The sequence below is a fragment of the Chrysochloris asiatica genome, unplaced genomic scaffold (genome assembly GCF_000296735.1).
Source record: "Chrysochloris asiatica unplaced genomic scaffold, ChrAsi1.0 scaffold00194, whole genome shotgun sequence".
NCBI classification, from domain to species: domain Eukaryota; kingdom Metazoa; phylum Chordata; class Mammalia; order Afrosoricida; family Chrysochloridae; genus Chrysochloris; species Chrysochloris asiatica.
The window spans coordinates 2,327,023-2,353,873 of NW_006408712.1; the positions used below are offsets into that span (position 1 = coordinate 2,327,023).

General features: G+C 41.0%; 1 protein-coding gene across 1 annotated transcript in view; it reads right to left on the reverse strand.

Annotated features, from left to right (window-relative positions):
- The window catches only part of TRIM9 (tripartite motif containing 9), a 145,749-nt gene that overhangs the window by 52,491 nt on the left and 66,407 nt on the right, over nucleotides 1-26,851 (reverse strand). The window contains exons 2-3 of the mRNA XM_006872349.1: nucleotides 9,556-9,651; nucleotides 5,124-5,246 (exon numbers count right to left, since the gene is read on the reverse strand). Of these exons, the coding sequence (XP_006872411.1) occupies nucleotides 5,124-5,246; nucleotides 9,556-9,651 (219 nt within the window). The remainder of the gene's footprint in view (nucleotides 1-5,123; nucleotides 5,247-9,555; nucleotides 9,652-26,851) is intronic.

Sequence of the window (26,851 nt, forward strand, 5' to 3'; positions counted from 1 at the left end):
AATGCCCTGAGAAATGAGTACTACTGCTATCCTTATCTTACATAAAGGTAAAGAGGAGTTGAGGGACTTGCCTAAGGACACAAACATAGCAAGCAGTAACTCTGATCCTTATGCTTCAGTCTCTAAGACATAGGATCTGGGATCTTCACCATTTTGCTCTATGTTGCTTCAGAATCAGAACTACTAAATCTTTTCAATCAACTGGTGCTTTTACAGAGGGGCATGAGTAGATTATAAATACTTTTTCAAAACACACTAGCTCTCCAGCATCCCAGTTTTGGATTGCTGAAGAACAGAAGACTGCCAGAAAAATACACACATAACTCCTCTCTTTGTCAGTAGAAAGCAGGGCCCAGGCAACTCAGCCAAAAGAAAACGGAAGACCGTAAGATTATTCCCAAAGGACAGTGAGTGATGTGTTAGCCAACAAAGACATAAAGAAGTACTGTGCTTGGCAAGTGATGTCTATAAAAGGCCAGACTTTTCTCACAGATCTGAGTAGCAATGAAAGTGAGAAGAAAAGAAAAAGGCAGGGGTAGAGCAGACAGGACCAGGGAGAAGTGGAGGCTGGCATCAGTAGTAATGGTGGCAGCTACGTTGGTAGCTGGTTTTAGAGGCAATGGCAGAATCATTCAGCTGAAAACAGCAGAGAAGCAAGTCACTGGAGACTGAAGACAGAACAATTTTGCTGCTGTGGGGAACAACCAGCCACTTGTCTCTCATCTCTGCAGTCCTTGAGGTTGGGGGCAGGATGGAATGAGGGAAGGCAGCTGCCTCTTCTCAGTAGCCCCTGAGGGTATAAGCATGCCATGTCTGGACAGGCCTAATACAGATGGACTATAAGAGAAGAAGGGACAGAGGAATGTAATCACTGGACTCAGGGTCTCAGCGATGCATGAAAGCCATGCCAATGCCATCTGCATCTTCAGCACAGCCCCATAACTGAGTTTCACAGCGTGGTCTTCAGAGGCAGCATCAAGAAGACAGATTGGGGATGGGGAGAGGGGAGCTTCCACACCTCTCTACTGTTCTTTAGTATGAATAAGTGGTGTTTTCTCATTTTTGACTTCTTCAAATTTGACTTCCATTCATATCGCTGCCCTCCCATCTCGAAAATCTGGAGTTGCTGCTATAGTCACCCTCAGACTTTATCCCCAAGAGTTCACCATGTTGTTGTTGTTGTTAAGTGCCATCGAGTCGGGTCCGACCCATAGCGACCCTGTACAGGGTTTCCGAGGGTGTAAATCTTTACGGGAGTAGAAAGCCTCATCTTTCTCCCGCGGAGCAGCTGGTAGTTTCGAACCGCTGACCTTAAGGTTCGCAGCCCAATTCGTAACCACTACGCTACCATATTCTAGTTCAATGTCTGGGGAGGGCAGTGTTTTAAAAAAGACTTCCCTTGATTAAAGATGAAAATTGTACTGCTGCTTACTTAAAGGGTTGGTCTAGTAGCTTGCAGGAAAATCTCCAGCTCATTTTCCTAAAACAGCTGTGGTTTTGTTTACCCAGCTCTGTGTGATGCAAATGAAACCCTGGTAGCACAGTGTATTACTAACTACAAGGTCAGTAGTTTGAATCTACTAGTTGCTCTGCAGGAGAAAGAGGAGGCTTTGTGCTCCTGGAAAGATTTACAGCCTTAGAAACCCCATACAGGGTCACTGTGAGCTGGAACGGACTCAGGGGCATACCAACACCACCTCCATGTGATGCAAATGGCTTTTGTTGTTGTTGCTGTTGACTGGCTTTCCAAAGAGTGCTAAAATGAAGGACTACTGTGACATTCTTTTAGTAGTGTTAGAGAATGGGCATATAAAACATTGGTCTTCATGCCCAACTGGATGGAGCTAGACCACTGCTCATCAGTTTTCTTTCCTGGCAGCTTTGCCGGTGCCTGCAGGCAAGAAAGTAAGCAGTGCAGTAACACACAACTCTTTGGGTTTAGCTATCCGAGGCCAGTTCTTCCATGAGGTGCTCTCTGCCCCTTACAGCTGGGAGGGCGGTAACACTGAGGACTTTTCTGATGGTGGTTCTGTCTCTACCTCCTGTCTCTCACTGTCAGTTCCATAGAGCAGGAGTCCTCCTGTACTACCTTCCTGTCCTCCCTGCTGCTGCACCCTGCCCCAGCACTCAGCTCTTAGCAGGTGTGCATTAGAATAGGTAAGGACTGATGCAAGGAGGAGGGGCTGAGGTGTGTCTTCTCTGCACAGAACTAGATGGAGGCAACAGAGCACAGTGGTGTGGATTATGGACTCTGAGGCCAGGTTAACCTATTGCTGTCGAGGTGATGCTAAATCATCGTGAACTCGTGTGTCCAAATTGAACTGTGCTCCACAGGTTTTCTTCTCTTTTCTTTTTGGAAATTCATAGAGTTTCCAATGACTGATTTTTCAGAATGATACCACCAGGCCTTTCTTATGAGGAACCTCTGGGTAGATTCAAACTTCCAACCTTTTAGTCAGTAGCCAAGGATGTAGATTGTTTGTACTGACCAGGGCTTCAAAGCCCAGGCAAATCTTAATGGGAGTAGAAAACCTCATCTTTAGCTTGCAGAACAGCTTGTCGATTTGAACTGGTGGATTCGAACAGCTGACCCTGTAGAGGGTTTCAGAGGATTGGCTGTTGAGTTTGAACTGTTGACCTTGTGGTTAGCAGTCCAGTGCTTACCCTACAGTGTCACCCCATACGATTTGTTGTTTTGTTGTTAAGTGCTGTTGTGTCAATTTGGATACACAGTGACCAAGTATAGCGTTTCTGAGGGGCAGCTGGTGAGTTTGAACTGCCAACCTTACAATTCAAACCAACTTCTGGTGCAGTGCTTATCCTACAGTGCCACACTAAAGTACAGCCATTAAGAACCGTATTGAGCATAGTTCTACTATGAGACATGAGGTGGTTATAAGTCAGAATCAACTCAAAAGCAGTGGATTTAATATTAGTATTATTTTTGTTATTGTTCATAGAGAATGGCTAAGAAATAAAGTTTTATTCAGCATATTGAAGAAGTGCTCCCTTAGGCTTATTTTCCATAATATCATATTCATAGGTAGGATTAGCCCATAGATGGACATGATTATTCCTGAATCTGGGAAATTCTTTTGTGGTCTAAGTTTATAATTGACCATAGTTCTGGACCCACATTTTGACTCTTTAGAAACATTACAACCTCTAGTCAGTTGTCTCTCATGGTTCAAATTCCAACTTTCAGACATGTGATTTTCTTTGCCTTCTCAGAGACTGCCTAAAATGCCCCTGAAGGACTTGTTTCTGATAAAATTGTGCTGTGGTTGTCTCACTAGGAATATCAAAGAGCAGCACGCTGATATGGAGCCAGCTGAAGGTGAGGCCAGCAAACTTCATCCAGGGGGGCAGCCTTTGTGAGTGACCTATGACCTTGACTCAGTTGTCACAGCTGGGCCTCTGCCTTCCTTGACTCCACAGGCAGCTGGGCAGTTCACAAAGGCTGGGAGCCACCTGTGGGTGATGCAGGAGGGAGCTGTAAGATGAGGAAGCTAGAGGTGACGTTTTGTGAATGTTGTTATTAATATTATTGTTACTCTGATGGCTCAGAATGGGGCAGAAGTTAAGATTCAGCAGTTTGACTGCTCAGGACTAAGTATGACCTGACTTGCTATAGCTCTTGCTCAGGCACCACACTCTTATTTTTAGAGACCGTGAAGCATGGAACTAGCCCTTCTTGAAGCCTCCCTGCCACCAAATTTTAGCCCTAAATCTGAGAGGCAGTCTTGTTATCTGATTTCTACATTTCTGAAATCCTTGGGCACTGCTCTTGCTCTTCTGGAGTGGCGCCTATGTGTAGTGGGTTTCACATTGGGCTGCTAACTGCAAAGCTAGCAGGTCGAATCCACCAGCTGCTCTGTGGGAGAAAGAGGAGGTTTTCTACTCTCATAAAGATTTACAGCCTCAGAAACCCTATACAGGGTCCCTATGAGTTGGAATTGATTCAATGGCACACAGCTACCATCAATTAGGTATTATCTAATGATCTCTCTGGCACAGTGAGTTAAGTGCTGGGCTGCTAATTACAAGGTCAATGGGTCAAACCCACCAAGTGCTCCATGGAAGAAAGCTGAGGCTGTCTGCTCCAGTAAAGATTTACAGTCTCTGAAACCCTGAGGGACAGTTCTACTCTGTTCACTATGTGGGTCACTATGAGCCACAGTCTACTCAGGATCATTGGATTTTAGTTTTTATCGGCTGCATATCAGATCATCCACTGGCAACCAACGCCCCCAAGTTTTTCTATCCACTATTGTTTACTAATGAAGTGAACCTGATGCTCACTGTTTGGACTTCAACAGAGAGACCTGACTTCTCTCTCTACTCCAATTCCAGGCCAGCATTGCATACTAAGCTACTACTGGCCACTGGTAGCCACCTTAACCCTTACTGACTGCATTTGTGGACCCAGGATGATTGACCACTGCTGGACCTCCCTCTGCCATGCTCTTCCCATCTACCCAGCCTTGTTCTCATACCTTGTTGCCCTGCTCCAGTGAGGGCAACGGTTGGAAGTTTAGATGTCTCCAGGAGGACCAGTCATTTTGCCAACAGGGCCCTAGTCTTTTCATCACTGATTTCTATTGTGTGATAACAAGTCTGTACATCTGTCCAACTGCAAACATAACTCCAGAAGGTATTTATCTTCTGGAATGTGCAGATTCCATTTCCCAGTTCAAAAACAAACTTCTGCTTCTATGGCCTTCTGTGCCAACCCTATCTAAAGTTTCAACCCCATCCCTGAGCCTCTTTCCTGCCTGCCATTTTCCCTTAGCAATTTCTACTATTATAGTGCACTATCTTACTTGTTCTGCTAAAGTTTATCTCTCTTGCTAGAAAATAAGCCTCATGAGGGCAAGGATTATTTTTTATTTTATATCCCTTCATGCAGATCAATCTCTGGCCCAGAGAAATCACTCACCACATATTGGTTAGGTAAATAAAGAAGTGAGTGGTGGATTAAGAGATGGGTCTGCTCCTTTCTGGTCAATTCCCTGGCCACCCATGGCTGTGGTGTGGAGAGAATTCTCCTAGCCTGTCTACCACAGTCCCTGGAGTCTGGATCATGGACATACTGGTGCTTCCCTGGGGCAATCAATACTCACCTTCAACTTGTGCTCATGCTCCTTGTTGACACGGGCGAGCAGCTGAGCTTTCCGTCTGTTGAGGGCGTCGATGAGGGCGTCACACTGCGCCACGAGGCAGGCCTCAAACTCTACACTGTTCTCCTGTGTGAGAGAGCATATTTCAGCTGCACAGTGTCTGGGTGCATCTGGCTGCCAGAGAAAACTGAGCTTCTCCTCACCTCATCCCCCGGCCATTTCTGGGATAGAGACCACTGCTGAGGGGAAATGAAAAGGAACGCTGCCCATAAGACACATGTAGTATTATTTAAAAAAATAACTTGGAGAATTTGGCAGTGTTTTGCTTTATATTTAGATAAAAAAAGGATACAGCTTTATTATTGAATGCATTTATTTTTGTCTAAAGGATATCACTGCCACAGTTTAAATTATACCAAGCAAAATTTATATCAAGTTTGTAGAGCTGAACACGAATCCTGTTGAAGGCTGTCCTGTGCCTGGGTGTATTTGGTAAAAGGCAACATTTACAAAGGTAACTAGGAGGAAGTGGGTTGTGGATGAGGCATGAAAGAGAAAGGTATCATTAAATTCAGGAGAAGAAAGAAAGGAGAATGACTCATTTTCACTGTTAAACAGTAATCCAAAGATAACAGAAGTTTGTAAGAATTATGGGTAGAAGTGCTTGTTCATATCATTAAGGGAAACAAGTAGTGAATACAGGTAGGTAGTTAAAAACAATTGGTGTATACTATAGACCTTGTCCTGGTGTAAAATCAGACATGACTCAACAGCTTGTGGGGAAAAGGTAACCTTGTACTAAATGAATTATAGCTTCATTGTGATACTTAAATTGAATGCTGCATCAACAATTTTTACTTGACTTAAATCTGTAAATGCTAAAGACATTTGTTTCAAGTAAGTATCTCAATGTCTTAAAGGCAATTCTTTCATTTGGAAATGCATAATGGTGATGGTTGTGCAATATGAAGGGTGTAATTCACGGGGCTGGATTGTACAAGTAAAAATAGTTGAAATGATGAATGTTTTATTGCATATATATTATTACAACAAAAAAGTAATTCTTTCAATAGTTACATGTGAAATTTTGATTCTTAAATCATAATCTGCATTTTCTTTCACAATTTATATCAAATGATAGCTGAATAGTCACTGTCTTCTTTATTATGATGGATTGAATCGTGTCCCTCCAAAATATGTGTGTCAATTTGGCTGGACCATGATTCTCAGTGATTTGGCAGTTATGTAATAATGTAATTTGGCAGTTATGTAATGATGTAATCATTCTCCATGATGTGATCTCATGTGATGAATTGTAAGAGGTTTAGGGTAGACTGTACCACCCTCACTCAGGTGGCAGCTCTGATCAGCTGTAAGGGGCATTTCCCTTGGGTGTGGCCTGCAGTATCTTTTACCTTACAAGAGATAAAAGAAGAGAGAAGCAAGCAGAGAAAGAGGCACTTGAATACTAACAAGGAGTGGAGGGTGTCCTTTGGAGCACAGGTCCCTGTGCTGAGAACCAACCTGACCCAGGGGAAGACTGATGCCAAGACAAATGGAAGTCTCCAAGGGAAACTGGGCTCACAGATGTTGAAAGGAGACAGTGGAGAGAGAAAGCCTTCCTTTAGACCCAGAGTTTTCAATTCAGAATTGTGGAATTTCTGCTATAGCAGCATTCGATAATTGTCTTAGCTACATAGTGGATGGCTTTAACAAACAGAAACATATTCTCTTACCATTTAGGAGCCTAGCACCCCATCTCTAGGGGAAGGCTTTCTCTCTGTTGACTCTAGTGGTAGGTACTGGTCTCTTTTGAGTTTCTGCTCCTGGGAAATCTTGTAGCTTGACATCTTTCGCTCCATCTCTGCTCTACTCCCTTAATCTTTTTTATATCTCTAAAGAGACTGACTCAAGACATGTCCTACACTAATCCTGCCTCACTAACATAATAAAAACAACCTATTCCCCAAGACAGAGAGGTTAGGATTTATATATGAGAGAGGGTTTCAAAAAGTTCAAGGAAAAAGAAAATAGAAGAAGGATAAAGGAATTTTTCTATAAACTTTTTGTAGCCCTTTCATATTTTAAAAGGACATAATTCAATCTGTAACACTAACCTCAACACTAATAACACTTAAAAAATAATTGAGTAAACAGTAAACTTTTCAGAGCTGGCAAGGAAGACAGTAGGAATAGGTTGGCCCATCAAATGTTCATTCATTGTTAAAATTCTAAAGAGCTCCGTCTCTTTATATGATAATCCACTGGTTGATATTTGGTTGTTGTTGGTGGTGTGACTTGGAGTAGGTTCAGACTCATAGCCACTTTGCATAGGGTTTCTGAGGCTGTAGATCTTTATGGGAGCAGAAAGCCTCATCTTTCTCCTGCAGAACCACTGGAAGTTTCTAACTGCAGTAGTTTCGGTAGTTTCGAGGTGAGCAGCCCGACTTGTAACCATTATGCTACCAGAGCTCCTAGATGTTTGGTTACTACTCTCAAAAGCAAGTTCTTCCCAGTAGGAGATGTGCATAAATAATTGCATAAGCAGCAGCTTTTACAATGGTTCTTTTGACTTTTAACCACAAGTACTTTAGAATTCCCACAGAAACCCCAGTGGACACTGTATGCCCAGTGCAGGGTAATTCTCTCTGAGTGTGTATGTGTGTGTGTGGGGGGGATGTTCTACTTGTAGAAGAGTAATGCTAACTCAATTAGTGACTTAGAGCAGAAAGAAAGCTCTGCTTTGATGAAGAGGAAGGACAGAGGCAAGCCTGGGTCTGCACATTTTATGCCAGAACCACCAAAGAAGGGGCCGATTGATAAACTCCATTGCTTTGGAAAGCACTGTCAGGTTGTAAGGGAGTTGGTAGTTCTAGCATGGGCATGCATGCCAAAACAGAGGCAAAGAAATCAGTGTCTAATGCTTCAAAAGACTGGCTTACACTGAAAGAACCATTTCTTCCCGGACATGGATTAAACATTAACTCAGAAAACCATTTTACTGGAGGCCAGAGCTGAGGTTATTTGTGAGAGGCAAACTTTAAAACCAAAAAATGGTCAACACTGTAAAGAGTGATTATTTTAGCATCTCATGCAGTTTATGGTTTTTCCCCTTCAACTGTACTTGGAGAATTTATGAGTTCTCGGATGCTGGTGGACTTGCTGGTCATTGTGTCCAAATGAAGCAATCTGAAAAGATAGGCACCAGGGGCACTTGGCTGAAAAATATGTTAAGTATTTAAATAGAAGGAGGAGCAGTACTATGGGACAGCGAGGATGGAGGAAAGGAAAGGAAGAAAAAAGTAAAAGAAAGTGTGATCTATTTGTTGAATTTCAATAAGATATAATTAGTACAAGGCATTTGGGGGAACTTATAGGGTCCTGGTGTGATGCTGTGGGACAATGCACTGGACTGTGAAGTTGGTTTGAACCATAAGGTTCAAACTCACCATTCACTCCTCAGAAATCCTACATAGGGTTCTGAGTCAGAACCAACTCAATGTCACTTAACAACAACAAAATAGGATCTTTAAGGAGTCCTGGTGTGGTGCTTTAGGATAAGCAATGGACTGCTAAATGCAAGGTTGGTGGTTCATACCACCAGCTACTCCTTGGAAACCCTGTACAGGGTTACTGTAAGTCAAAATCAACACGTGACACTTAACCACAACAATAGGGTTTAAAATTAAATAATGATGACTCTAAATTCACCAAGAAATAGGTTCCTTTCTAAATGCACAGCAGTAGTATATTAGGGTCCCAGCCCAGTGAGGGAAGATAAGAACCATTTGGAAAAACAGGTTGCATATCTGGCTCAAAGTAACCATTCTCAAAAACCAAAAACCCATTGCTGTTGAATTGGTTCTGACTCAAAGAGACCCTATAGGACATAGCAGAACTGACCGATAGGGTTTCCAAGGCAGTGTAACCATTATAGAAGTGGGCTGCCACATGCTTCTCTTGTGGAGTGTGCTGGTGGCTTCAGACATCAACTTTCTGGTTAGCAGTCAAGTGCTCTAACTACCACACCACTATGGCTCCTTAATGACCATGTTGTTGTTGTTAAGTGCCGTTGAGTCGGTTCTGACCCATAGTGACCCTGTATTGGGTTTCTGAGAAGCAGCTGGTGAGCTTGAACTTCCAACCTTGTGGTTCAAACCAACTTTGCAGTCCAGCGCATTAACCCACAGTGCCACACCAGGACAGCTTAATGACCATAAGAAGAGTTATATTTGAAACTGATCTGTGTGTCTGTGTGTGTGGTTGTATGTATTAGAAGAGACAGAGCAGAAAAGAAAAAAAAAAGAAATTTCCCACATAAAAAAAGGAATTTCCCACAGCCTAAAAATAAACAGAAGAAACCATTTCCTCAAATATATAATCACATGCTATCTCATAGGGATGGCTTTGTGCCTTACTCAGGTGATACCGATACCTGGATCTGCTGGACCATGTTTCGCAGCTGCACCAGAAACTCCTTGGCTTCCTTGGCCCTGTCTGACAGTCCGTTCAGCGCCTGGGAGAGCTGGCTCTGCAGAGAGAATGAAGGAAACCATGGCAGCTGTTGAATATTGAAAGTACCATGGACTGCCAGAGAACAAATAAATCTGTCTTGGAAGAAATGCAGCCAGAATGCTCCCTAGCAGCAAGGATGTCGAGACTTTGTCTCTTATAGTTTAGACATGTGGTTAGGAGGAACCAGTTCCTGGAGAAAGAGACCATGCTTGGAAAAGTGGAGGTCATCGAAGAGGAGGAAGACCCTCAGTGAGATAGAGTGACACAGTGACAGTCACAATGGGTGCAAACATAACAATTGTGAGGCTGGCTCAGGACTGGACAGTGTTTCATTCTGTGTGTGTAGGGTTGTTATGAGTTGGAACCCACTTCATGGCAACTGATAACACCATTGGCAGCTGTGATTATAAAAAAAAAGCAGTAACAAGACCACTCAGGGTTGTCCTCAGTTCAACAAGACCTGCAAAGAAAGCATCAGCCTCCTCAGATTCCTCTCGTCTGAGCCTGGGTTATTTTAACTGACATTTGTACTTGAATTCTGGTAACAATGGCGTCTAGACTCCTGCCATAGACTCCTGAGTAGTTTCGCCTGTGAAGCAGTGAAAAACCATTCCAGCTAACGTCCCTCAGTAGCCAATTATTTCTGCTATGAAATAATCAATCAATAATTTATTTACTGCCTACTACTTGCCAAGGATTAAAACAACCAACAACACTAACAAAAGAGGGAGTCAGATCATTATTTAGCCTAAAGAGCTATTGGTCTGGGATTCCAAACACCAAACTAAACCACGGCCACTGAACTGATTCCAACTCGTAAGGGCGAAGTATAACTGTCCGTTAGGGTTTCTGAGACTGTAAATCTTATGGGAGCAGATTACCTCATCTTTCTCCTATAGAGTGGATGAGGGGTTTGAACATCAACTCAATACTTAACCCAGTGTGTCACCAGGGCTCCTTAGGTCTGGTATTATGGCAGAAAGAATAGTCAAGAACAGGATGAGAAAAGGAAGATGTTTCAGCTCAGCACCATCTTCCTTCAAGTACAGTCCCACTGCCTCCAACTCCTCTGATCACCAGCTTTCTAACCCAAGGCTTTCTCTCTTTCTGATTTAAAAATGATCCACTCATTTATCAGGGAGCATTTCTTTTTGGGGTGGGGGTCAATGTCTCCAGGGAATCACTTGCTTTACCAGCTTGCCTATCTGCTGGGATGGTCCTGAGACAAACTGCTGATCAATTAAACCTAAATGGAACTTTTCTGGGGGGAGGGTTCTAAGAGAGATTTTGCTTGTCTTTAACAGGGGAACAGTGTGGTTGGAGAAACCGCTTTCCTCTGTCCCTGCTTTTATTGCAGATGTGACGACTAAAGCCCCACCTTTTTATGATTAGCACGTAGGTCAATATGGTAAGGGGGTTGCTGTTAAGTGTCATCTAGTTGGTTCCAATTCATAGTGATCTTGTATAGGGGTTCAAAGGAGCAGCTGGTGGGTTTGAACTGCTGACCTTGCAGTTAGCGGTCAGTGCTACACCAGGACTCCCATGATAAGGGTTGTTGTTGTTGTGAAGTGCTGTTGAGTCAGTTCCGACCCATAGTGACCCTGTATAGGGTTTCCAAGGAGTGACTGGTAAGCTTGAACTGCCAACCTTGCAGTTCAAATGGCTTTGCAGTCTGGTGCATTAACCCACAGCACCACACCAGGAGTGTAAAGAGCAAGAATCTATCTCCCTAGCATCTTTCAGCAGTTGAGCCTTGGATCTGTAGGCTTCTTGTTACATGGAAAGTCCCCGTATTGGAGTTTTTTGTTGCTTGTAGCCATTATCATTCTATTTGATAGCGTTCCTGCTCTTATTAGCCTTAGCATATCCTTCCATCTCTTCTATAAATTAAGAGATGCACTCCTTTCCCACATACATTCTTTGAAAACAAATTCAAGTTTCCTCCTTGCCAACACATGCCTTACCCACTTTTTTCTTTCAGTAAAATGATAGAATCTTAACAGTATTTTAATCCAGTGAATTTTTTCTCTCTCATATTTGCTTTATTACAAAACAGTCTTTAAAAATACGCATGCCAAAATGCTTGGTGAAAGCAATGTCATATGGTAGAAAGAACATAAGGTTTGGAAGTGAACTAAGCAAGATTCAAACCTTGAGAAAGTTACCTCTGACTGAGTTACTCCCATATTAAAAAAAAGTAGAAGCAATAATAATTCCTTATTATTGGGTTGTTGTGTGAGTCTAAAGCATTAATGAATCTAGAAACTTCTTTTAGGGTAGGGTTGTGCTTAAAAAAATGATTCTGAATTCATGAAGACCAGGGTTCAGTTCCCAATGCTGTACTGGCTCTTCAATCTTATACACATAGTTTCACTTCATCCATAAAATGAGAATAACATACTATGCTTGGGGGATGTGGATATTGTATGAGATGTTATTTGTTGTTAGGTGTTGTAGATAGCAACTCTGTGCCCAACAGAATGAAACACACTGCCCAATCCTCAGAAACAAGTCTCACGATTGTTATGTTTGAGACCATTGCTGCTGCCAAAGTGTGAATCCATCCCCTTGGGGGTCTTCTTTTTCACTGATGCTCCACTTTACCAAGCATGATGTCCTCTTCTAGGAACTTGCCCTTCCTCATAACATGTCCAAAATATGAGAGACAAAGTCAAACTATTCTGTTTCTAAGGACCATTCTGGCTGTACTTCATAGATTTGTTTGTTTTTCTAGAAGTCCATGGCATTTTAAATATTATTCTTTCATACCATAACTGGAGTCATCATGTAGCACTGTAGGTTAAAGGACTGCACCACAAGGTTGGGTTGAACCACAAGGTCAGCGGTTTAAACTCACCAGCACTTCTGTGGCTGCTAAGAGTCAGAACCAACTCGACAGTACTTAACAATAACACCATAACTCAGATGAATCGATTCTTCTGTAGACTTCTTCATTGCCCATTTTCCACATGCATATGAGGCAAGGAGCTCTGGTAGCGTAGTGGTTACAAATCGGGCTGAGAACCACAAGGTCAGCAGTTCAAAACTACCAGCTGTTCCGCGGGAGAAAGATGAGCGTTCTGCTTCCGTAAAGATTTACAGCCTTGGAAACCCTGTACAGGGTCACTATGAGTCGGTTTCGACTCCATGGCACATAACCACCACCACCATTAGGCAATTGAAAATACCATGGCTTGGGTCAGACACTCCTTAATCCTGAAACTGACAACTTTGTTCTTGAACACTTTATAAAGAGATCTTGTTCAGCAGATTTGTTTAATGCAGTAAGTTGTTTGATTTCTTGAGTGCTGCTTCCATGAGTGTTGATGATGGATCCAATAAATAAAGTCTTTGACCTCTTCATCTTTTCTCCACTTATCATAATGTTATTTATTAGTCCAGTTGTGAGGGCTTTTGTCTTCTTTATATTGAGGTGCAATCCATACTAAAGGTTGTACACTCTGTTCTTCATCAGTATGTTAAAGTCCCTTGAGCAAGATCATTATCATCTACTTGTTGCAGATTGTTAATGAGTCTTCCTCTAATTCAGATGCCACACTCATTTTCATATGATTCAGCTGCTCAAATTATTTGCTGAGCTTACAGATGAAATAAATATGGTAAAAGGATACAACCCTGGCTCACACCTTTCCTGGTTTTCAGCCATTCAGTATGTCCTTGTTCTGTTCAAACAATTGCCTCTTGGTCTGTGAACTGGTTCCTCATGAGTTACAACGAAGCGGTCTGGAATAGCTAGCTCTTCTTTGCAATGTGATCCATAATTTGTCATGATTCACACAGTCAAAAGCCTTTGCATAGTCAATAAAATATAGGTAAACATCTTTCTGGTATTTCTGCTTTCAGTAAAAATCCTCTTCTGAATCTGGCTTGAACTTCTGGCAGTTCCCAGTTGATGTATTTCTGCAACTGTTTTTGAATTATCTTCAGCAAAATTTTACTAGCATGAGATAGTAATGATATTGTTAGATGATTTCCACATTCTGTTGTGTCACCTCTCTTTGGATTGGGCACAAATATGGAACACAATCTATTGACTAGCCAGGCAGCTATCTTCCAAATTTCTTGGCATAATTGAGTGAGTGTCTCCAGTGTTACATCAGGTTGTTGAAAGATGTAAATTGGTATTCTATCAATTCCAAAAGATTTGTTTTTCACCAATGCCTTCAGTGCATCTTGGATTTCTTTCTTCAGTACGATTAGTTTTTGATAATATGCTACCTCTTGAAACAGTTGAACACCAACCGTTTCTTTTTGGTACAGTGACTGTGTATTCCTTCCGTCTTCTTTTGATGCTTTCTGCATCATTCAATATTTTACGCATGTTGTTGTTGTTAAGTGCTGCTGAGTCAGTTCCGAGTCATAGCGACCCAGTATTGGGTTTCTGAGGAGCAGCTGGTGAATTTGAAGAGCCAACCTGCTGTTCAAACCAACCTTGCAGTCTAGTGCCATAGAATACTTCAGTAGTTCAAGCTGTGGCTGGAGATTTTCTTTAAGTTCTTTCAGCTTGAGAAATACTAAGCATGTTCTTCCCCTTTTGTTTTCTAGCTCCAGGTCTTTGCACATGTCATTATAATATTTTAGTTTGTATTCTCCAGCTGTCCTTTAAATTCTTCTCTTCAACTCTTTTATTTCTTTATTTCTTCCATTCACTTAATTTCTCTATGCTCTAGAACATGTTTCAGAGTCTCTCTTGACATCCATTTTGGTCTTTTCTTTCTCGCCTGTATTTTTAATGATCTTGTACTTTCTGTATGATGTTCTTGATGTCATCCCACAAATATTCTTGTCTTCAGTCATTAGTGTCTAATCCATCAAATCTGTTCTTGAGATAGTCTCTAAATTCAGGTGTAATATATTCAAGGAAGACTAGAAGAACTGATGTAATTGAGTTATGGTAATGGAGAATAATATTGAAAGGATCATGGACTCCCAGAATAAACAAATCTGTTTTGGCAGAAGTTACAGCCAGAATGCTTCTTAGAAGCCAGGATGGTGAGATTTTATCTTATTATACTTCAGACATATGATCAGGTGGCACCAGTTCCTGGAGGACATTATGTTTGGTAAATTGGTGAGTCAGCAAAAAAGAGGAAGACCCCCTTAAAGAGATGTATTAACACTGTGGCAGCAGCAGTAGATTCAAGGGTAATAACAGTTGGAAGGATGGTACAGGACTGGGCAGTGTTTTGTTCTATTGTGCCTAGAGTCACTATGAATTGAAACCAACTCTACAGCATTTAACCTCAACAACAACATATTCAATGTCATATTTTGGCTCTTGTGGACTCATTTTAATTTTCTACAGCTTCAGCCTGAACTTGTATATGAGCAATTGATGGTCTGTTTCACCATTAGTTCCTGGTCTTGGTTTGGTTGATGATACTGAGCTTTTCCACTGTCTTTTCCCTGAGATGAAGTCAAATTGATTACTTTGTATTCCATCTAGTCATGTCCATATTTGTAGTCATTTTTAATGTTGTTAAAAAAAGGTATTTGCAATGAAGAAGTCATTGGTCTTATGTGAGATACTGTATCTAAAGTGTTATGATGAGCTCTGTTGATGAATGGTGCATACTCAATAAATGTTGGCTGTCATTATTTACCTTCTTCCTTCATGATTACAAACCTTGCTAATAATTTATGGCTAGAGATTTGCAGGGCAGACTCTAAGAACAGGATGTATGCTGGAGAATACCCTTGGTATTTTGCTGTAGTTATTCAGACCCCAAGAGACTAGATGGACATAACTGAGTAAGTGAGCCTCCAGTTGATGACAAGTTACTTAGATATTTATTACTGGGTCCCAGCTGCAGCATAATTTGGGTAAAAGTTTTCTCCTCACGAACCATTTCTAGGAACTAATAGGATGAAGGAAGCAGAGGGTCTCACTTGGAATAGCAGGCAACAAAATGAGACACACAGTCTAAAGGAGAACAACATTTTGTTACTTTAGAATTCCGATCCTCCCTTCTTTCTGAATAACTGACAGTTTTCTGGGCCACCAAAGTGTTCTCTCCTTTCTATTATGATCTGTGCCTTGGTAACCACTCTTGAAGATTTGAGTACAGAAGCAAAATTGGTTCAGCTTCACAGAACTGAAGCTGTCCGACTTTGTCTCCTCCAGCCTTGCAATTAATTGCATTTGTGGAACATAATTCAGGACTGACACTCATAAAGGGTTGCCCAAGTGCTGCTGTATTAGAAAGGTGTATTCAGGTGCTCTGGTAGCATAGTGGTTACGAATCAGGCTGCGAACGTAGGGTCAGCGGTTTGAAAATACCAGCTACTCCGCAGGAGAAAGATGAGGCTTTTTACTCCCGTAAAAATTTACACCCTCAGAAACCCTGCTCAGGGTTGCTATGGGTCGGAACCGACTTGATGGCACTTAACAACAACAACAACATTCAGTACTAGACAAAGGTGCTAGCCTCATCCACTCCCAGGATTTTATATCACAACACAGTGACTGCAAAAGTCAATTTATGTTCAGATTTCCTCTCAGTGTGTGTATGTTAAGTCCCAAGAACGCCTTCTCTTGGTTAATGATGGATCTGGTATCAGAAAAATACCTACATCATATGATGAAGATTTAAAATGTTTAAGCTTTTTCCTCTTGTGGAAATTGAGCATGAGACAATGAAAAACTCTAGAAAACCATTTATATTTAAAAATTGTCTCATTGTAAGAATTTATAGATGCAGTACTTTTTTATAAGCTCACCTTCTGATCACATTTTAAGCTATATCTGATGTAGAAGAAAAGTCTTATTGATTGATTTTGTTTCCCAGAAGATTTAATTCCTGTTTGGTGCTAACAGAGATGTTTAGTATTTAGGACCTCAGGTCATCCCTGGAAATGCATGACCAGAACACTGAAGCTGCCAATATTTAGTGGGCATTTTCATTTCTGCATCTTTGGCTGTACATGTAGTTAGTGGAGGGAGGGAGGCAAGGTTCTAAGTGCTGTTTAAAATGTCAAGCCAGGACATTTGGATTTCTTGCATATTTATCTTTAATTTACTGTAAAGGTGTCACGGCCAGAAGCTGAGTGAAGTGGAGAAAATGATGCAGTTGCAGAAGCACAGGCACATTTCCAGTTAAGTGAGCATGCTCTAAGTAACCAGGGAATCCCAGGAAGCTGGCAAGTTGTTCAGAGCTGGAAGGAGAGAAACAAAGAACACTGTCTCCTTTTTTTCTGCTTCAACCTCCGCTTGGATCCCAGCTCCCCTAGCTTCCCCAAGGACTGCATGTCACAAGAGACAAAAGCTCAATCTGGGAGTGGCTATGGACAAAGTTTTGGGCCTGTATTTTGTTTGGGGCAGGTATTGGTTAACAAACATGTAAGGGCTTCAGTCTGTGTTAATAAACTCCTTACAACCTTCATTCATCCATCCAAGCTGCTGAGCATGCCCAGAAAAAGGCAATGACTCCTGTCCTTCTCTCACCAAAAACATTACTCACATGATTTACTAGACTATTTAATTGAGACACATTGAGACAAATAAAAGGATGCTTCTGAATTGTTGGGATCTGAAGTAGGAATGAGACAGGTCAAAGAGTCAACCAAAGAGTTGGTACAAAACATATGAAGTGACAAACAAGCTGTGGTAGCTTGATAGCCTGGAAAATGACCTAGCTGCCTCCCTGCATGCTCCATCATAGTCCATGCTGGTCAGGTGTTGCTGCAGGCCTGGAGCCAATAAAAGCCCACCTTCTTCCTTCTTCCTAGGTACCAATGTAAAGACAAAACACAGAAGGAAAGTGACAATTAAAGCAAAGTGGTTCTGAAGGAAGGAAGGCCCCTAGCAGAACATTTTTTTTTCTTGAAGTAATTTTGAATTTTGAGTCCCTCTATATCACTGACATTGTACTACTAAGGCAAAAGTGAGAAATTGTTATATTACAAAGGAAGGAAGTGAGATAAGAGATTTTTCATTGTGGGGATTGCAGTCAATGAAAGAAAAAAATTGAGTGTGAATTATTGAATGGAAAATTGATGGGATCTGTAAACGTTCACCCAATTCACAATAAAAAGAAGCAAGAAAAAACCCAAAAAACCCAAAACACTAATAGTTATAATATATTAATCCTTTCTTGCTAATCAGGAACTCTGATGAGTGCTTCAAATGTATATTTTATTTAATCCCTGTAGTCACCCTGTAGTCCTGGTCTAGCACTGTGGGTTAATGTGCTGAACTGCAAAGCAGGTTTGAACTGCAAAGTTGGCAGTTCAAGCTCACCAGCTACTCCTCAGAAACCCTATACAAGGTTGGTTTGGGTTGGAACTCGATGACAGACAGCAACAACAACATAGTCACCCTGCCATTTTGTAGAGGCTCAGATAGGATCTGTAGGTGAGTTAGGTTCTTACAGCTCACCAATAGTAGAGTTGGAAAGCAAACCCTAGTCTGAATCAAAAGTCATGCTTCTTTCTACATCCTCCCCAAATAGTAACTTTCCTTTATCCACTCAGGTGAGAACATGTAAAACCAAAGTAGGTGGAACAATGAGGGAATGAGGGGACTATGTACAACGTTGAGAAAAATGGGTATTCCATTCATGAGGAACCCATACATAGATGAAGAAGCATTCACTTGAACAGAACAAGGGGACAGGGAATGGTTTAAAATTAGGAAAGATGTGTGCCAGGGTAGTAAACTTCCACTGTACATATTCAGTCTCTATGCTAAACAGATTATTGGAGAAGTTGAATTATATGAAGAAGAACATTGCATCAGAATTGGAGGAAGACTCATTAACAATCTGTGGTGTGCAGATGACACAACCTTGTGAACTAGAAGTGAAAAGGACTTGAAATACTTAACTGATGAAAATCAAAGATGTATTGATTATACCTCAATGTAAAGTAAATAAAAATCCTCACAACTGGATCAACAAATAACATCATAAATATGTAAAAAAGATTGAAGTTGTCAAAGGCTTCATTTTTCTTGTGTGGTGCTGTAGGATAAAGCACTGGACTGCAAGGTCAGTTTAAACCACAAGGTCAGCAGGTCAGAACTGACCTGACAGCACTTAACAACAATCAATGTCCATGGAAGCAGCAGTCAAGAAATAATTGCATTAGGCATATCTGCTGCAAATGATCTCTCTAAGTATTAAAGAGCAAAGATAACAGTTTGATGATTAAGGTGCACATGCCCCAAGCCATGGTATTTTCAGTGACCTCATATGCATGTGAAAGTTGGACAGTAAATAAGGAAGTTGGTGGAAGAATTGATGCATTTGAATTGTGTTCATAAAGAATATTGAAAGTATCGTGGACTGAAAGAAGAACAAATACATTTGTCTTGAAACAAGTACCATAAGAATGCTCCTTTGAAGCATGGATGGATAATAGACTTCATCTCTCATATTTTGGACATAATGATTGGGAAACTGGAGAGTCAGTGAAAAAGAGGAAGACCCTCTAAGAGATGGATTGACACAGTTGCAGCAACAACGAGCTCAAACGTAAGGATCATTGAATTGTGAGCATAGTGCAGGAGCAGGCAGTGGTTTGTTCTGCTGTACCCATATCTGACTCATAGGGTTGCTATGGGTTTAAGTCAACTCAATAACACCCAACAACAGCCAGGTAACTAGCAAGATTGTTTAACTAGTTAGCCTTTGAGATGTTCAACATTTGTTTTCTAGAATAGTTTTTTGGTGAATTTGACAAGGACCTCTGTTGAAGACAGGGGTCTATGGCAGAGAGGAAGAAGCCTTTTACTGTGTCCAATGTTGGCTTTATTGCTTACTGGCTTGAGATCTCAGACAAGGATAAAGATTAAATGGGGAACAAGGTAAAGAACAAAATTATGGTGCTGTAGGTTAATGTGCTGGACTTTTGCAAAGTCGGTTTGAACTGCAAAGTCGGTGGTTCAAACTCATCAGTCGTTCCTTAGAAACCCTTCACAGGGTCATTATGAGTTGGAACTGACTCAAAGGCACTTAACAACAACAACAATCAACTATTGAGAAACCTTCAAGCTGAACTTCCAAAGAGTCCTGATTCTCCTTCTAGTTAAGATTTCTATTGTCCTTACCTGCATGTTTCCCTCCATGTATTTCCCTTCCAGTGTATATGACTGGATGTATGTGTGTATGTGTGTGAGTGTGCATTGACACAGTGGCAAGAACAATGGGCTCAAACATAAGGATCATTGAATTGTGAGCATGGCGCGGGACATGTATTAGATATCTTATCAGTAGAGTATTGAGAAGCTTTTAGCTTTGGCTATGGCAGTGTCAGAGGAGTTTTGTGGGTAGGGGTCTTGGGCTGCTTAGCTGCCGCATACTGTTAATTGGTTGCTAACCCAAGCTCTGACCCAGAAAGTGGTGGGAAAGTCTGAGGGCAATGGACTGGCCCTTTTGTAGGCCCAAGTGAACTTTAAAGGTATATAGGGAGCATCATCAACAAATGTAAGCTCCCCTCCATAAATGGGCACATTTGTCATTTATTAAACAAAACCCTGTGTTTTTATTGTGAATCTGACCATCTATGGTTTGAAGGGTGGACAGGGGATGAGATTAAGTCATCAGGTAGCTGAAATCTAAGGCTTGGGGGAGAGAATAACAAGATGATTGAGAGAAGGCAAAAAGAAGGACGACTGCACTTTAATCGAAAACACAGTTGCATATAACCCCCCCTTTCTTATTGTTCATTGTTAGACCTGCACAAACAAGCGCACAGACATATCCAAAGCAAATATATAGTGCCATTCACCACTTTCAAAGTAATTCAAATCCAAATATTTTGTTTCATTGGCTTTGTAAAAAAGAAAATGTACCAGAAACACCATTATTTTATCAGATACTAGGAAGTGAATTAGACTGTGCACTGTGACCATGGACATAGTAACATAATTGTAATGGATACTGTGGTAGTCTTCCAGAATTCCCTCTTGAAGCTGAAATGTCCTTCTTCCAGCTTCTGGGAATGTACACTGTGGACAGACTACGCTAGGGATTGTCCTTTGCCACCGGAACTGCTTTGTTTGTTCAGTGCTATGTCCCTGTCCAGGGGTATCCTATGACCAGTGACGGGCTGAGGTCCTTAACTTGGGAACAACTCTAAAGGACCATCACAGCTACAGAATGTCCTGTAGGACTGACAGAGATTATTGCAGGTCAGTTTCTTCCTTTGCTGAAGCCTGGTTTCCTAATTTTCTTAGATATAGCTCCTGAGAGCTTTCAACAATTAACTAACTAATATAACTCTCTCAGAACATGTATTCAGAGAATTCAATCTAGACTGTTACAAAGTAGACTTCAGCTTCCTCATCTGTAACAAGGGGATAGTAATAGTACCTGCCTTGTAAGGGCTGAAGTGAGAATTTTATAAAAGCATGCACGAGAGAACTTCAAGAAGTTAGTGGGAAAAAATCCACTATCTTTTAATGCTATTTTTTGTGAACTTTTTGAAGCTCCCTTGTATATTAAGCCTTTCTATCCAATGCCTGGTATATGGTAAGCATTTAATAAGTTTTATTTTTTTATAGTAAGAATGATATTAAAATATACAAATATATAAAACACTTATTCAATCAGTGAGGTAAACTGTTGTCCACAATTATTGGCTCCCTCCCCACCTTTGCCAGCTGCCTTGCACACTGTGACTGAGGGATCACATGCCCTTGGCTCATGATCATCCTTGGACAAATAGTGTACTTTGTCCTAAAGAGGCACTGTGGAATGTTTCCTCCCAGCTCTTTTTTCTTTCTCTTTGCACAAAAATCCAGTGGTTTGTTGATAAACTGGTTCTCAAAAACAAAACAAAACAAAACAAAAAAACAGACATGAGAAAGTCCTTATTTGTAGTGTTTGCCAGTTTCCATGGTGTAAATTCTCCCAACATAGTTGTTCTCAGGTTGGTAACATGGCATCACTGAACCAGGAGTTAGGAAGAGGCACGCATTATCAGCAACATTACCTGTTAGTAGAGACAGCTAGCTCTAGCACAATAGGCGCTTTTGACACAGTGCTGGTGGGATCCAGAATGAAAAGTTATACAGAACACAACTTCAGACTACTTCCCTTGGTAAAATATGGGCAAAACTGCAACTAAAACTTTTATAAACTACTGAGATTTTGGGGGTTGTTTGTTACTGTAGCAAAACTAATACAGATACAAATTTTATTTTTTCCCTTAGTGATTTATTAATTTAACCAATATTTATCAAGTACTAGTATAGTGGATTACAAGCAGGGCTGCTAACCTCAAAGTCAGTAGTTAGAATCTACCAGCTGTTCCATGGGAGAAAGATGAGACTTTCTGCTCCTGTAAATGTGTGCAGTCTGGGAAACCCTATCCAGGGTCGCTATGAGTCAGAACTGACTTGATGGCACTTAACAACAACAACAGTAACCACATATTAGGAGTCCTAGTGTGGTGCTGTCGGACATAGACTATACTGCAAGGTCGGTTTGAACTGCAAGGTCAGAGGTTCAAACTCACCAACCGCTCCTTGGAAACCCTATACAAGGTCGCTATGAATCGGAACAAACTCGACGGTGTCACTTAACAACATCAACAACATGATGTACTGGGGAGCATGGTGGCTCCATATGATAAGTACTGGACTGTGAACCACAAAGTCCATAGTTCACGCCCACCAATTGCTCTACTGGAGAAAGATGAGGCTTTCTGCTCCTGAGAAGATTTCAAGCCTTGGAAAGTCTATACGGGGTCTCTATGAGTCGGAACAGACTTGATGGCGCTAAACAACAGCAACCATGTACTGGAGTTCTGGTGTGGCATTCCTTGAACTGTTAACTACAAGGTTGGGAATTCACACTCATTGGGCTGTTCCTTGGAAATGCTACACAAGACCACTATGAATAGGAACGGGCTCAATGAGACTTAACAACACCATGCACCAGTGTTTGATACTAGGAAACAATGATAGACACAATTTCTGTCTTCAGGGACCATTACTTTGAAACAGTGACTGCTCTGAGCTTAACATTGTTCATTTAAAAGCTTCCTCCGATAGGCCCTAATGAAACAGAAGCAGTCTAGGATATTCTAACCACCAGCAGCAGAAATGTATCCTGTTGGTAGTTCTCAGAAAAAAAACGAGAAATGTCTGTTTTCCCAGAAAGACATAACAAATCCTGGCCAGCATTGGAACTCTAGAGATGCTCTACACAGCTTTGTTAACAAACTTGTTACGATGTTGATGTCTCTATGCCTTGATAGGAAACTCTCAAACTGGACGAGCAAATCATCATGGTAGCATTTTTACTACCATGAGATGAAAGATTCACTTTTTGTCTCAGGGCACAGCAATAAAAAAAAAGGGGTGGTGGTGGTGCACTGAAGGAATTGGTAAAGAACAAGGCACCAGGAATTGATGGAAGGAGAATTGAAATTGTTCAAGAAAGTAAGGCAGCACAGGAGGCACTCACTCATCTATGCCAAGAAATTTGGAAGACAACTATCTGGCCAACTGATTAGAAGAGATTCATATTTGTGCCCATTCCAAAGAGAGGTGATCCAACGGAATGCGGAAATCATCGGACAATCTCTTCTATATCCCATGCTAGTAAAGTTTTACTAAAGGTAATACAGAAATGCTGTAAGCATACATTGACAGAGAACTTCTAGAGGTCCAAGCTGGATTCAGAAGAGGCCGTGGAACTAGGGATATCATTGCAGACGTCCCATGGATCTTGGCTAAAAGCAAAGAATATCAGAAAGATGTTCACTTGTGCTTTGTTGACTACACAAAGGCTTTTGATTGTGTGGCTCATGACAAGCTATGAACAACATTTTGAAGTATGAGTATTCCAGAACACTTAATTGTGCTCATGAGGAATCTGTACCTGGACCAAGAGGCAGTTGTTAGAACAGAACATGGGAACACTGAATGTTTTAAAATTGAAAAGGTGTGTGACAAGGTTATATTCTTTCACACGCCATACTTATTCAACCTGTACGGTGAGCAAATAATCCGAGAAGCTGGCTTATATGAAGAAAAACGTGGCATCAGGTTTAAAGGAAGACTCGTTAACAACCTGCGATATGCAGATGATACAACCTTGCTTGCTGAAAGTGAAGAGGACTTGAAACATTTACTGATGAAGATCAAAGAGCACAGCCTTCAGTATGGATTACATCTCAATGTAAAGAAAACAAAAATCCTAACCACTGGGCCAATAAACAACATTCTTGTCAATGGAGAAAAGATTCAAGTTGTCAAGGACTTCATTCTTCTTGGATCAACTAACAACACTCAAGGAAGCAGCAGTCAAGAAATCAAATGATGTATTGTGTTAGGCAAATCTGCTGTACAAAACCTTTTTAAAGTGTTGAAGAGCAAAGATGTCAGCTTGAGGACTAAGGTGCGCCTGACCCAAGCCATGGTATTTTCAGTAACCTCATATGCATGTGAAAGCTGTATAGTGAATAAGGAAGACCATAGAAGAATTGATACTTTTGAGTTACAGTGATGGAGGAGAATATTGAAAGTGCCATGGGCTGCCAAAAGAACCAGTAGATGCATTTTGGAAGAAGTGCAGCCACAATGCTCCTTGGAGGCCAAGATGACCAAACTTCATCTCTCATACTTCAGACATATTGTCAGGAGGGACCAGTCACTGGAGAAGGCTATCATGTTTGGTAAGGTGGAGGGTCAGAGAAAAAGAGGAAGACCCCCAAGGAGATGGAATGGCCAAGTGGCATTGATGGACTCAAGCGTGGCAACTGTAGTGAGGTTGGCCCAGGACTGGGCAGTGTTTCATTCTGTTGTGCATAATGCCGCTATGATGGTACCAACTCAATGGCACTTAACAACAACAACAGCAACACCTAATGTTCCTATTTTCTTAGAAGATAATTGATTTGCCAAGTCCTTGTAGCTTTACCTTCAAGAACTGGGAGCTACAAGAGAATTCATGCAGCAACTCTTGTGATTGAAGGCATGAAACTTTCATAAAGTAGCAGGCATACGGGCTATGAGATCAACAGCACTTTGTCTAAGGCTGAGTCAGTGCATGGCTTTCCATGGAGAGTCTAAGTTCTGATATGTGTGTGTTAGGCAATTACCAAGTATTTACAAGGGAGGATCAGAAATATACCCTGCTGGGCTATGGCATCGTATAAATATTGGATTTTATATCCAGGGATCGACTACAGGATAGATCGTCTTTGTACTTATGCTAACTTTATTCTTTAGAGAATTCTAGGTCCCTTAGAAGGGAAGATGACAAGACTTTGTCTCACATATTTTAAACATATTATCATGAGGAACCAGTTCCTAGAGGAGGACCACATGCTAAAGTAGAAGGTCCGTGAAAAGAGGAAGAACCTCAATGAATTGGAATGACATAGTGGCTGAACAATTGGCTCAAACATAGGAATGATTGTGAGCATGGTGCAGGGCTGTGCAGTGTTTTGCTCTGTTGTACACAGGAATACTGTGAGTTAGAATGGATTCGATGGCATCTAACAGTAACAACAGGACCCTGACAGACAATTTCTGTCCCCTTTCCCAGAAGGTTGTTTTCTCTAGGGCTCTTCCTGATTGCTTTCATTTCCATATCCTGGTCCTTCAGGTTTTTCCAAGGCTGTGTAGCATTCAGCTTTGCTGTCATTACTAGGAAACAATTTTAAGATAAATAAAACAGATTGGAAATATTTAAATTTAAATTTTTCAATAGTTTGAAGTGCCCCAAATAGGAAATTTTAGTTCTAAAAATAAGGGCTTTTCACGAAATAATTAAGTATGTACCCTGAGTGTCTCAAGCAGCTAAAACACCCAGCTACTAAGCTTCAGGCATGCCTTGAAGACACTTCAGAAGAAAAGTCTAGCAATCTGCTATGGAAGGTCACAGCCTTAGAAATCCTACTCGGTACACAAAGGTTTGCCACCAGTTAGAATTGATCGGTAACAACAATTTGACATATGAGGACAAGCCACAAAGTATTGCTACTAAATCAAGTTGTTGTGGTTAGATGTCATCAAGTCGGTTCCACTCATAGTAACCTTATGCAAAACAGAATGAAACGTTGCTCAGTCTTGCATCAACCTCATAATCATTATGCATGAGCCTGTTGCTGCTGCCACTGTTGACCAGGTAATTGTCTTCCAAATCTCTTGGCCTAGATGAGTGAGTGCCTCCAGTGCTGCATCAGTTTGTTAGAAAGATTTCAATTTGTATTCCATCAATTCCCAGAGCGTTGTTCTTTGCCAGTGCCTTCTTTGGACTTCTTCCTTCAGTACCACTGGCTCTTGATCATAGGCTGCCTCTTGAAATGGTTAAACATCTACAATTTCTTTTCGGCAGCATCTTCTTTAGATGCTTTCTGCATCATTCAATATTTTGCCCAAGAATCTTTTACTATTGTATGTTGAGGATAGAATTTTTTCCTTCAGTGCTTTAAGCTTGAGAAATGCTGAGTGTGTTCTTCCATTTTGATTTTCTGTAAGTCATTTTACATTTCATTACAATACTTGACTGTCTTTTTGAACTGCCCTTTGAAATTTTCACTTTAGCTCTTTTACCTCCTCATTTATCCCACTTGCTCTCTATGCTGGAAAGCAAGTTCCAAAGTATCTTCTGACATCTGTTTTGGCCTTTTCCTTCTTTCTTGTCTTATGACCTTAGTATGATATTCTTGATGACATCCCACAATTCTTCTGGTCTTTGGTTGGTAGTGTCTGATGCAGATGTTTTTGACACGATCTCTAAATTCAGGTGGGATATGTTCAAGGTCATATTTGGCTCTAGTGGGCATGTTTTAATTTTCTTCCCCTTCAGCCTAGTCTTGAATATGAGTAATTGATGGTGTGTTCCATGGTACTACTGATATGGAGGTTTTCCACTGTCTCTTCCTAGAGATGTAGTCAGTGTGATTTCAGTGCATTCCATCTGGTGAGGTCTATGTGTATAATCATCTTTTATGTTGTTTTCAAAAGGTATTTGCAATGAATATGTCATTGATCTTGCAAAATTCTATCATGCGATCTCCAGCATCTTATCTACTACCAAGGCCATATTTTCCAAATACTGACTCTTCCTTTTTATTTTCAACCTTTGCATTCTAATGACCAATAATTATCAATACATCTTAACTGCATATTTGATCAATTCAGATTGAAGAATTTTGTAGAATTCTTCATTTTCATCATCACTGCCTTTAGTAGTTGGTGTGCAAATTTGAATAATAGTAGTAAGGAGCTCTGGTAG